Here is a 13,858-nt window from a genome sequence, read left to right on the forward strand (position 1 = left end):
GGCTTTAGAGATGTTTTAAGAGAGTGCTGCTGCCTATTCGTCGTCCTCCCTCAGCTAGCTCTTACGACACCCTCTACTTTATGGATAATAAAGTAGAGGGTGTACTCATAAATTAGTGAGGGGAAAAGTAATTATACAGTCAAAATTAAGTTATATTTTTATGAAATTAAGCTTTATTTCACTTTCACATAATATAATAAGTAGATAGAATTTGAACAAGACTATATCATTCGGTTAAATGAAATGCAAGGATAAAAACAAGGTCTACACCTTGTTTTGTAATAATAATGTAGTGAGAGTGAAGCACCTTCAAAGAAAGTGTTAGTGTGAGTGTGAAAAGATATATAGTTATACTCGATAGGTTCGGACAATTAACGCATGGTAATAATGACAAAGCATTTGTAGGTACCTATGACGCGGAAGTGAGAAAATGTAATGCCTAGCAGTCTAGCTAGTATTCAGATTAATACTTATTCTGATCAGATAGGCTGATAAATTACCTACTATCAGAAGAATCCTTGAGATATCAGCATAGGTAGTTATTTAATTCTCATGCACGTGAATTTACTGGGTACAGAGGAATAACACCTGAGTCCTCAGGAATGGCAACGTATGGGGGGTATCATGGGCGAAACAGTATACTGTACTCTGTTATGTCCATGGTACTGCTCATGTCTATAGGCGACGGTTACCACTTTCATCAGGTGGGCCGTCAGCTTGTTTGCCATTCTAAGTAGTATAAAAAAAATGCACGTAGCAGTGAAAGTTCTAAAAACTAATGTCAATAATATCTGAAATATGCGTATGAGTACCTATCAATTATTAAATTCATAACATAAAATCTATAAAAACTATATTTTCTTTTAATTAAAGCACAAGGTTAACCAGGTTGTTCTGTATGATATACTTCTAATATAATATTATAAACCGTAGGTTTTACGTATGAGTCAAGTGGCGTTGGGTGAAGTGGCTGGTGGCAAGATAGTCAACTTACTTTCTAACGACTTAGCAAGATTCGACTACGCATTCATGTTCCTCCACTACGTGTGGTTGATCCCCATACAGACTGCTGTAGTCTTGTACTTGTTGTATAACAGAGCTGGGTACGCGCCCTTCGTTGGATTATTCTCTGTCATCATTTTAATCTTCCCTATACAAGGTAATTTAATGTAATTATAATTTTGTTATATTTTTACCTAACTAAAACAATAAACACACAGTCCGTTTGATTGCAAACTGTTGCTAATTTATCTATAGTCAAAATGCCTATATATATATATATATATATATATATATATATATATATATATATATATATATATATATATATATATATATATATATATATATATTATAACTGTGACATTTATTAGGAAGATAGGTGTTTAAATTAAATAAAAAGATAGTTTTAGGTACGTAATATTATATAACATAAAATTACAATCTGTTTCAACATTTTTTACAGCAGCCTTTGATTCAACTCTAATCGTTGACCTATAACATTACGAAGTATTATAGAAACCTAGGTCCCATTCAGAAATACTATACTATGATTTAGACCATTCATTAAATCAGCTGTTCGATTTAGCCATCCTGACCCTTACACACTGTAAACATGATAGATAATACAATCACATAAATACAAACTTATAATCATTATGCCTTTAATGCTTATTTATTTGAGGTATTTATTCTTTATACATTCCTGAATCTGAGAAATTTCATATATTATCTTTCAGCTGCTCTTACTAAGCTTACAGCAGTAATAAGACGCCAAACCGCTCAAAGAACAGACAGAAGAATAAAACTTATGAATGAAATTATTAATGGAATTCAGGTAAATAATATTACTAGGACTATTATGTAAAAATTAGCAGTTAGATTTTTTTATGTAACTTAGAATGGCAAACAAGCCGACGGTCCACCTGATGGAAAGTGGTAGCCGTCGCCTTTAGACATTCAAATCATTAGAAAAGATAATAGAAGACAAAGATCATTACAATCTATAGATACAACATATTCCTATTACTCTGCTTAGTAAATTATGTAATGTAATAAAAAAATATATCTACACATTGTCTTTTACTTATACAGAAGAAGCATTATATTACATTTTTTACATTTGTTTTGTTTTTAATACAGGTGATTAAAATGTACGCATGGGAAAAGCCTTTTCAAAAGGTGGTGGAATTGGCACGATCCCACGAGACAAGCGCCCTCAGGAATGCTATCTTCGTCAGGAGCGTGTTCATTGGATTTATGCTGTTCACCGATAGAACTATCATGTTTATCACTATCCTTACCCTTGTTCTTAGTGGCGAAATGATTTCAGCTTCGACGGTACAACTATTATTTTAATCTTTTTTACTAATTCAAAGTTTTATTACATTTTCAAATTCTCAGTTTTTATTATATATTTTATTTATTTACTCTTTATTGTTCCATTTAAAGAATAATACTAAAGGAAATATAATAACACAAATTTATCTCTGAATGAAAATATATTTAATAGATAACATACTTAATAATTTTCTATTTTTAGATCTATCCGATTCAACAATATTTCTCCATAATTCAATTCAACATAACTATGATATTACCACTACTTATAGCCTCGTTGTCCGAGATGAAAGTTTCAGTGGAACGCATCCAAGGATTCATGATAATGGGTACGTTTCTAATATATAATACATTAAGAAACAAAAAATATTTGAAAGTATTTATCTTAATCGCCCTAAAATTACTTGTACATTATATTTAAGATATAAAAGGAATGATGTTGTAACATTCGGGACAAATAGTTGCACAAATAGACGAACAATTAGGTAGATGTGATGAAATTATAAGAAACATGCTTATTTCTAATGTACTCTTTATTATTTATTAGAGGAAAGAGACGACGTATCATTGAAGAATAAAACTAACGAAAATTACAAAAATAACATAGTGATTGATCACAATGCAAAAACATCTGATACAAATAACGTTCATGGGAATAAATATTCTTCATTTGAGAATTTTTCAGAATTGCATCCGATTGGTAAGAATTTAATTATTTGTACTCGTATTGTAACATGTATTTTCATATTATTAAACTCTAAGCTTTAATTTTATTTGCTTTGTACTTACACATAGTATAGTCTAAATCATCGTCATCATATCAGCCGTTAATTGTCCACTGCTGAACATAAGGGAGGATTTTATCAGTAGTTGCAACTTGCTACGCTTGCCAGGCAGATTACGTTATGTTAGTTTTAGGAGTACGTATTAATATTGTACATAAAAATATTGTAGCACGCCCACAAAAATTCGAAGGCACAGATATGGTCGTGGAGTTATCGGGAGTTACCGCATCATGGTTAAATGAAACTCCTATTGAAGAATGTACTCTTAGGAACATCTCGATGCGTCTACGGAAGGGTAAACTCTGCGCAATTATTGGACCCGTTGGTACTGGAAAGGTAAATATTTCAAACTTTTATTGAATAATAACAAAAAGTATAATCGAGTACCTTTATTACTTTGTAAGAAATTTAGTCAATATATTATTTCAAGTCTTGATTTAAGGTTATATAAGTTAGGGCTTGTATTATTCTGATAGACAAGAACATTTTAAAATTATATGGTCTAACTAGCTTTCCGCCTGTTACTTCCTACGCGTGGATTTCAGAAGTAGGAAAATTAACGAAATAGACCACTTTTAAATGGTGTATCACGATGAGACATACCAGACTTTAAGTTAAACCTTCATGAATATACTAGGACACTGTATTCAATTTAATGCAAGAGTTTTGCGTGATATCGGAACAAATATACAGATAGATAGACAAAATTTCCTAAAAAATGTTGTTCTATTGCTCTTATCACCTTTATATGATTTTTTCTTAAATATTTTCCATGTGCAGACATTATCTAGTAACAATTTTATTATATTATTAAGAAAAGCAAGAAAAGATAATATCGCAATGATACTATTATTTTTATATTACAATGTGACAATATTGTATCAGTGTCTACCAATAGCGTGGTAATAGAAGAAAAACTTCTATTTAGCCTCAGGTACATTATACTACCACAACGACTTAGTATAGGGGGGAAAGGGATTGTTAGTAATGGGGACTGAGAACCCCATTGCTAGCAATATACCCAACCAGGTCGACCTCCTCGCGGTTCTCCCTGGAAACTATCATGGTTAATTCGTAATGAATTCTTCATGATGGGCTAACTGGCCTGTTTTCATTCTCATCTATTACTCTTCACTGGTGCTCCGCCAGCGTATCCCGTTAGCGCAGGCGGAGTTACCATACCATTTTCACCCTTAAAAAAAAAAAAAAAAACGACTTAGTATAACGTACTTATATACTTCATAATCTAAGTAATACCAAAATAATCGCATGTGCTATCGACTTTTATCTATTTATGTACTTTAAATTTCTAAGTTATGCAAAAACTCACTCATTTCAGACCTCGCTACTTCAACTTTTACTAAAAGAGATGCCGTTACGATCGGGCTCCGTTAAAGTTAATGGTACAGTATCATACTCATGTCAAGAGTCTTGGCTTTTTGCGGGCACTGTCCGACAAAATATTATTTTTGGATTGCCTTACGACCCTGAGAAATATAAAGAGGTACGTAATTTTAATTAATATGCCAAAAAAAAATTTTAATATTTTGTACCTTTTAAAACAGAAGGGTAGCATACGTTTTCAAACTTTTGTTTACTACCAACACTTAATTGACTATAAATACAGGAACAATGAACAACATTACTACCCTGTTGGAGATAACAGCTGTGAGCATTTTTTTTATTCCATAAATATATTTTAAGTGTTATTAATTATATATGTTATAATATTAATAGTTCATGGCTTTTTAATAACTTATATAATTTATTCATTATAGGTATGCCGAGTTTGCTCGCTGTTGCCAGACTTCAAACAGTTTCCATACGGGGATTTGTCTTTGGTCGGTGATCGCGGTGTTTCCCTCTCAGGCGGCCAAAGAGCTAGAATTAACTTAGCGAGAGCTGTGTACAGAGAGGCGAGTTTTAATTATTAATAATATGATTTATTATTATTTTCATCTATCCTATATTCTATTATTAACCATGATGTCCTCCTGCTGGGTAAAGGTGTCCCCGTCTCCTTTCAATACTTCCTGTTCTGCGCCACCTCAAACCAGTTTCTTTTAAACGCATCTAGGCCGCCACGCCATCGCTTATTATTTTCATCAATACATAATAATACATCTGTATTATTTCAGGCCGACATTTATCTGCTGGACGACCCGCTGTCGGCGGTGGATGCAAATGTAGGCCGGCAGTTGTTCGAGGGCTGCATCAAGGGTTACTTGAGCGGGAAGACAGTCATTCTTGTCACTCATCAGTTACATTATCTCAAGGCAGCCGACTACTTAGTCATCTTAAATAATGTTAGTAATTATTATTTCACTTATTGATTATCATTTATTTACTATAATTTTTACGTGTTTTACTTATTGTAGGTGTTAATTTGTTATAGGGAACAATTGAAAATATGGGTTCTTATGATGAATTGGTAAAATCTGAAAAAGAATTCTCATTCTTGCTGTCCAGTCTTCAAGAAGGTGAAAGCGATGAGAAAGAAGATAGCGTTTCGGACGACAAGGTTGTTATTTTATTTATCTTAAATACGTATTTTTCTACATACATAAAATATAACGTCTCCCTTTCTGTAATAGATTATGCCTATTAGTAATACACACTCGATGATTCTTCGTCTAAATTGAAATTCTTGGACTATATAAGAGACACACCAATTCTTGAATGATAAGTAACAAAATTCCCAGTTCGATCAGTTTAGGTTGTGTTTACTTATATATTTTGTCTGAAGTATATTGGAACTAGATGTTTAGTAACCTTGATACTGTGTGTTACATAAAATAGATAGTGAATATTGTAACTCGTATCTTTGGAACTTTATTGTTTGAATTAATATAATATAGGATATCCCAGTTTGAGTAAGTATTTGCTATCATTGTGTGATATATAAAATGTCTAAAATTAATCATAAGTATCACAAAATACTATGTGATATTTTTTTCAATGGGTGATAATGGAATGGTTATCCCGTCTGTGCTACCGGTATATGCTGGTGGGAGACCAGTGAGTGATGATAAGTTAGAATACGACGAATTAAAAAATAATTATCCAAGATGGTTTCCAGGGGGAAACGCGTGGAGGTCGATATGATAGAGTATATAGCTAACAATGGGGTCGTCAGATCCTCATTACTAACAATCCTTTTTAGGCCCATACTATGCAATATGTCCATATTTAATGACTGATAATTCTTCGTAATACCATATTATAAAAGATTGACAGCTAATAACAACTAATATCAAACCGGCTTACAACTTTATTAATAATGGGATCAATTCTGAACAAAAGTATGATGGGGTATCTTTCCTTTAATTTCTCTAAAATTAAATTTTAATTTGTTAGCTTAGAAAAATTATACGCCTTTACATTTCATACTTGATGGAGTTTAACACAATTCTATTCATTATATATAATATTAAATTTTATTTAATTAGAGATTCGTTAAAGAATGCTTCAAAATCTTTTCCAATTTATCTAAAAAACGTAATTAAATTACGTCATAATAAATAATGCAGATTAAACGTGATTTATATACTCATATTTCTTATAACTCAAACAAAATTATAATTGTTTAGGGTGTTAAGCGAACATCAATGAAAAGAAATATATCAGTTAGAAGTGAAAACGAAAATCCTAACGCAGAAAAGGAACAAAAGCAGGCCGCAGAAGAGAGGGCCACAGGCAACTTGAAGTGGGAAGTGGTGAGCAAGTACTTGAAGTCTGTCAACTCCTGGTTTATAGTATTTCTAGCGTTTGCAACGTTGACGATAACACAAGCCACTGCCACCACTGTCGACTATTGGGTCAGTTTTTGGTAAGTATACATTTTTAGAACATAAATATATTATCTATTGGATGTTCAAATGCTCGCAACTTTTTCATATTAATAGTTATTATTATTAATTACCTATTAGCAAAAAATATAGTTTAGTTCATCATTTGATATTCGTGTCATTATAAATCTCCAAGTAAATATAGATTTTCTTTATTATCCCTCTTCCAAGTAAACTTTTAATGGATAGGAGTAATATACTATATTCTATAATACCGTTATTTATATATTTTGAAAAGGAAGAGACCAATAATAGACTGTATTTTAATGTGAACCGATTTTGATGATTCTTTGCAATCAATTTATTTTACTAGTTGGTCTCGTACGAATTTTTGATAACTAAAATCTCTTTTTCTACATCAAAACAACTTTTAAAAAGGACTTTTTACAAATCTTAATGACTATTTATTTTATCTATGGTTTGATTGAAACTAGATTTTAAATTAACTTTTCTATTACAGGACGAATAATGTGGATGATTATATTCAAAATCTACCTGAAGGCGAAGAGCTTGGTAAGATATTAACGCCATTTAAATCATATTCTTCCTCAAAATTATTTAATTTTTTCAGGTAAACATTATATTTATATAATTAGTGTGTATGTATAAAACAAACCAGAAAAGTGGTAAGCATGTAAGAATACATTAATTGATACAGAGAAGCGAAAGAGATCTGTTTGAGTCAAAGTATTTGGCAACATGGCTTTCCATTGTTTCTATCTACAGCAATGGGAGACTGGCATGTCAGATATGTATGTATGGAACTGTATGAAAGCATATACCTAGATCTTTGGCACTCGATTTTCTCTATATATACCGGTAGGTACTTGGCGAGAAGATAGAAAGAAATAATAATAATAAATGCTACACAACTACACTATTTTATGAGAAACTTGGCAACAAACACATACGAAAAAACAACCTAGAAGGATACGAGCCAATTCAGAAAAGTCCGTTTCATAAATTGGCCTCACCAGGAATTGGACCCGGAACATCGTTTATGCAAAACAGTAGCTAGCTACTGCGCCATTGAGTCATCACTACTGCGTCATCAAATGATATGATAATCATAAAATAATGCGGCAACATTAAAAATAAATTTTTTACTCACCTTAATTCTTTTGTAGTTTGTGTACTTCGTTTTTACATGAATTGCTTTTTTATTTTTCAGATTCAAGTTTAAATAGTAAAATAGGACCATTAACGAATTCACAATACCTTTTAGTCCATGGTTGTGTAATATTAGCCCTCATAATATTTGCACAGATCAGAATCGCAACGTTCGTTTCTGTTACAATGCGAGCTTCACGAAATTTGCATAACATGGTATTTAAAAAATTAATTATCACTGTTATGAGGTTTTTCGACACCAATCCAAGCGGTGAGTCTAGTCATATTTTTACAAATAATATTAGGTAGCAATTTATTAAACGACATAAGATCTTAGAATTGAAATTCATTTATAACTGATGATATTTTATCGGTCTCCGATTATGATTTGATAAGATTTCCGCAAAATACAAATATTCTTGTCAATATTTGTTTATATAGTTTTGAGTATTTTCTATGTATATTATATTGTTATATTTACAAAAAATATGCATCTGATGTTCATCAGCCGTGTGTAAATTTATACCATGCGCATAAGCACTCTCCATAATTTGAAATTATATGTGGTATTTATATAAAGCAATAGGTAATTGTTAAGCGAAAACATTATAACAGCGAGAGAACCGCTAAAATGATTTACTTTTCAGGTCGTATTCTCAATAGGTTCTCGAAGGACATAGGAGCGCTGGACGAACTGTTACCTCGCAGCATCCTGGAGACGCTGCAGATGTACTTCTCCATGACGAGCGTGCTCGTGTTGAACGCGATTGCCCTCCCCTGGACACTCATACCGACCGCCGTGCTCGTCGTCGTCTTCGTGCTCCTGCTCAGGTGGTACCTGAAGGCCGCTCAGGCAGTGAAGCGGTTAGAGGGCACCAGTAAGTGTCCAATAATAAATATTTGACCAAACATGTCAAATATACAATATATGTATAATTGTCTTGTTTATTTAACAGCTAAGAGTCCAGTATTTGGAATGATCAATTCCACTCTCGCTGGATTGGTCACCATTAGAAGTTCCAATTCCCAAGATCAACTTCAACGACAATTCGATGACGCACAGGTGAGTTCATCTATTTATTACAACCGTCAATTGTTTGTTGCTGTATCATGAACTATATATTTAATAAAATCCCTGAGAAATCTGTAAATAGAGTACTATAGGGTGACAAAAAACACTAAAATATTTTCCTAAAGTTTTCATTAAACAACTTGAAATTATGAATTTTATGGAATGTAGAGTATATGAAATCATAAAAATGTGAGTATGTTGCGTCTATCTGCGTTATAAAAAAGTTCCGAACGAAAACGGATAGTAACATATTTAAATAATTTAGAATTTGTTTTACAAAAAAAAATACTGACTTCAATTATGATAAAACTAGTTATTTTAATTTAAAAACTAAGCTACTGAAACGACTCACATAAAAATTCTTTGAAAGTAAATTGAATATAACATATTTAATAAAATAAGTTTTCAGGACCTCCATTCGAGTGCTTTCTATACATACTTGGGCGGCTCTTCTGCATTTGGCTTGTACTTGGACGCTATTTGCCTTGCGTATCTTGGAATGATATTGTGCATTTTTATTCTGGTTGAATTTGGTAAGTTTGACAATAATGAAAACACTCTGTAAACAGTAACTTTTTCAAATTAAAAAAGCATATACTCATATAAATAGGTTTATATCGTATTTCACAGAATGTTAGATTAAAAAATCACATATTAATTACTGTAACTACATGATTGTGATAATATTTTCTAAGCATAAATTTAGGTTTTTTTCTAGTATGTAAAAACATAAAAAAATACAATTGTATGTATTATGAAATGCCATCTAGTCTCAAATTAAGAGAATTTGTACTATGGATAGACTGATTGGCCTATAATATCTGGAGTCATACAAACAAATATATTCACAGTGCGAAGATCAAACCCGCGACCGTAAAAATTTGGAGATAGTAATGATTAAAATTTTACATTTTATTTTATATGTGTATACTAGCGATCCGGCCTGGCTTCGCACGAGTAGATAAAATTTCCGATAATAATATATACTATAGGTATTAATCGCTGGTAATGTAATTTTCTATAGGTGCGTATACAAACAATCAATCAAATCTTTCCTCTTTATAACATTATTATAAACAAAGTACCTATGTCTAACGATATGATCTTTCCTTAGATGAGCATGTCATCCCAGTTGGAAGTGTCGGTCTGGCGGTGACCCAGTCGATGACGCTTACAATGTTGTTGCAAATGGCAGCCAGATTTACAGCTGATTTTCTTGGTCAAATGACTTCTGTAGAGAGAGTACTTGAATATACTAAGCTGCCTTGTGAAAAAAATATGGAAGTAGGATGTAAGTTCATACTTTTAGAAATTATTTACAGTTTCACATTATATAATTTCGTTAAATATCTACATAGTATTTTGTTATTTATACCATATTTTTTTCTAAAATTACAATTAAATGCTTATTTATAGCTACCACACCACCAACTAATTGGCCTTTGAAAGGAGAAGTAAAGTTTGAAAATGTCTTCATGAAATATGGTCCTGAGGATCCTCCGGTTTTAAAGAACTTGAATTTCGTAATCAAGGAAGGTTGGAAGGTGAGTTCTGTGAAACGAGTAATGTAATTCTAACTCGTATAATAATATGGTAAAATTATAACTGTCATATAATTATACTGATTGTCTGAGAGCCTGAATAGCAAAAACAACTGAAACTGAAACCAAACAACGAACACCTATAAACACCACCCAGAGCTAATTATTAGTCCATCTTTATCATATATTCTAGTTGTTAAGCCATCACATTGTGTGAGATCTATGTGTATACTTGAATCATGCTATATGTATCGAATCAGAGTGAATAAAAAAAAAATCTTAAACATAACAAAGTAATAATCTGCAACGCAGAAGCAATCTTCTTTATGTTTTATGTTCACAGGCAAGAATAGCTACTGTAAGGTGGCTCGTCAACTCGTTTACTTCCCTACCAATAAAAAGAAATCATAATCTTCTATTCAAGTATCTATCCATATATATTATATCGAATGTGTTTATTCAGGTGGGTGTCGTAGGACGGACGGGAGCCGGAAAATCTTCTCTTATATCAGCACTCTTTCGCCTCTGTGACATCGATGGCAGCATTAAAATTGATGGAGTAGATACAGGAACAATTGCTAAGAAGGTAACAATGTGAAAGATGTATTCTGAACAAGATATATTTTATCGTCAATATCATTAATTCTTCCATATCAAAGGCGTAGGTTCTAAAATATCGTTTTTATTTATACATTAATACACAAGATCAATATGTTTTGCAGGACTTAAGATCGAAGATATCTATAATACCTCAAGAGCCGGTTTTGTTTTCTGCAACAATACGATACAATTTAGATCCCTTCGAAAATTACAGCGATGATGAGATTTGGAGAGCGCTCGAGCTGGTACGTTGATGAATACCGCAGAATGCATTTTATTAACTAAAAACTTTTAAACAAGTACACATTTAAAATGATCTATCATTTATATTCTCAATATTTATTGGTAATTGATAATAATTACATGTACTATTCGCATGGTATTAGGTGGAACTAAAGGAAGCCGTGCCAGCCCTGGACTATAAAGTGTCGGAAGGCGGAAGCAACTTCTCCATGGGCCAGCGGCAGCTCATCTGCCTGGCGCGTGCTGTTCTGCGCTCCAATAAAGTGCTCGTCATGGATGAGGCTACTGCCAATGTTGACCCGCAGTAAGTATTAAGTATTAGTAGTATTCATCAATTACTAAAAAAAATCCTCAGTTTAAAATGTGCCAGATTTCAAATATTACATTTGAAAACTCTGTATTAACTAATAGTTATAATTTCAAATCCCTTTTATAATTTTAGTTAAACATCAAATTCAATTTTATAAAAAAGTTACTCAAAAACTAGATTAAATTATTTAATAGATTGAGGTGGTGGGTCACAAAAGTAAACAAGAAATACTAGATGACTCTAGAATCGAGACTTATTGTTGATGTTTTTGTAATTAAAGATAATTTAAAGTAAATTTGCAAAATAGAGAATGATTTTTATTATTATGAATGTGAAGCAACAAATAATACGCCATCTTTTACTGAATGATTTATAACACAAAAAATTACAATGTTTTTTGCTAGTATGAATTTTTTTACAAAATTGTACGAGATTAAAGACAAAAATTATAAATGAATGAATGAATGAGTATACTTTATTTGCATTATACAATATAGGAAATAAGCAAGGCAATTTACAAACGCAACGATACAATTGTATAAGTACAGTAAGGCGGTCTTATTGCTATGATTATAAAATTTTTCTTCAATCTAATATAAAAAAAATAATAATAATAAAAACTGTTACAACGTTTATAGCAGTTTTCTGTATTTTTAAAAATGTAGTCAATAAATATATGTGTTGTATATTATTTGCGTAGAACTGATGCCCTGATTCAGAAGACAATTCGCAACGTGTTCACAAGCTGCACAGTGATCACGATCGCGCACCGTCTCAACACGATCATGGACTCAGACCGCGTGCTCGTGATGGACAAAGGACTCGCGGTGGAGTTCGATTATCCTTACATTCTGCTCTCCAACCCCAACAGCACTTTCAATTTAATGGTCAAAGAGACCAGCGAGAGCATGAGCAAAGTACTGTATGAAATAGCCAAATTGAAATACGACAACGACAATCTTAAACGATAAATTACATTTACGAGTAGTTTTAGATCAATATTTGTACATAATTTAGAATATGAATAGAAGTAAGGTAAGGAAAGTCATTTAATCCGAGCCATACAATTTCATTTAATTGTAAACCAGTTTACGTGTTGTAGAACATACTTAATAAGTTCCGAGAATAACCGGAATCCTTATTCTCCACCTCTTATTTATTTAGCAAATATATCTAAGAAAAAATTAGTTTTTCAAAAGATACTAAGAAAAAATAAGTTTTTCATAAGATTTTATACACCACTTTTTTACTATAATTGTTATTAAATATATACTAATATTATAAAGAGATTTGATTTTTTGTAATGGATAAATTTAAAAAACTCAATCGATTTTAAAGTCTATATTAGATTTTAGAGGCTATTATTTTCTAAAATTCTATCTATCCATGTGTAACTGGGCCGGATCACTAGTTAAAAAATAAAAGTCTGTGATTATAGAACATAACTTATTACTGACTTAATTAAATGCCTCTGTAACTCATTAGATTCTTATACAATTTATTTAAAACTATTGTTGTTTCTTATTATTTATTTATATCGAACATTGAAGCCTTAAAATAATGTAGTATAAATTTCTATACTTGAATTTAAAATATGTCACATATATCTATAGATGAACGATCAAATTAATTATCTCATTATCCTACATATTAAATACTATTTATTTAAGTAAATATTTTCTCTTACATATCGAATGAGTTTGTTACTTAAAAGAACTGAATTCAGTGGTTTAGTAATATTTAAATTAATAATATTTTGTTTTATAGTAATAGACTAAGAATATAGTGTATAAAATATTATATGTACTTAAAATTACTTTAATAAAATATATCTATATATAAAGACTTATTAATTTATTTGTCTATAATTTAAGATTGTTACACAAAAAAAAGACCTTAATTGTGGTAAAATCAGTTATATTTTATTTTATAACTAAACTAGTGAAGCGATTTTTATAAATTTCTACTAAGAGACCAATCTGAAAGTATATCCTTTCAGATAAAATACC

At 31.3% G+C, this 13,858-nt stretch overlaps 1 protein-coding gene across 1 annotated transcript in view; it reads left to right on the forward strand.

The window, feature by feature from the left end:
- The window catches only part of LOC113522950 (ATP-binding cassette sub-family C member 4-like), a 28,985-nt gene extending 15,625 nt beyond the window's left edge, over positions 1-13,360 (forward strand). The window contains exons 9-30 of the mRNA XM_052897937.1: positions 934-1,159; positions 1,740-1,837; positions 2,143-2,340; positions 2,543-2,669; positions 2,888-3,040; positions 3,295-3,461; positions 4,465-4,629; positions 4,904-5,041; positions 5,264-5,431; positions 5,521-5,646; positions 6,716-6,954; positions 7,434-7,486; positions 8,145-8,354; positions 8,731-8,961; positions 9,040-9,146; positions 9,565-9,688; positions 10,270-10,446; positions 10,572-10,699; positions 11,160-11,282; positions 11,419-11,541; positions 11,683-11,843; positions 12,550-13,360. Of these exons, the coding sequence (XP_052753897.1) occupies positions 934-1,159; positions 1,740-1,837; positions 2,143-2,340; positions 2,543-2,669; positions 2,888-3,040; positions 3,295-3,461; positions 4,465-4,629; positions 4,904-5,041; positions 5,264-5,431; positions 5,521-5,646; positions 6,716-6,954; positions 7,434-7,486; positions 8,145-8,354; positions 8,731-8,961; positions 9,040-9,146; positions 9,565-9,688; positions 10,270-10,446; positions 10,572-10,699; positions 11,160-11,282; positions 11,419-11,541; positions 11,683-11,843; positions 12,550-12,820 (3,513 nt within the window). The 3' untranslated portion in view covers positions 12,821-13,360. The remainder of the gene's footprint in view (positions 1-933; positions 1,160-1,739; positions 1,838-2,142; positions 2,341-2,542; positions 2,670-2,887; positions 3,041-3,294; positions 3,462-4,464; positions 4,630-4,903; positions 5,042-5,263; positions 5,432-5,520; positions 5,647-6,715; positions 6,955-7,433; positions 7,487-8,144; positions 8,355-8,730; positions 8,962-9,039; positions 9,147-9,564; positions 9,689-10,269; positions 10,447-10,571; positions 10,700-11,159; positions 11,283-11,418; positions 11,542-11,682; positions 11,844-12,549) is intronic.
- Positions 13,361-13,858: the final 498 nt, after the last annotated feature.

This window comes from Galleria mellonella, unplaced genomic scaffold, assembly GCF_026898425.1.
Source record: "Galleria mellonella isolate WM207_F2 unplaced genomic scaffold, CSIRO_AGI_GalMel_v1 utg38, whole genome shotgun sequence".
Lineage (NCBI taxonomy): Eukaryota > Metazoa > Arthropoda > Insecta > Lepidoptera > Pyralidae > Galleria > Galleria mellonella.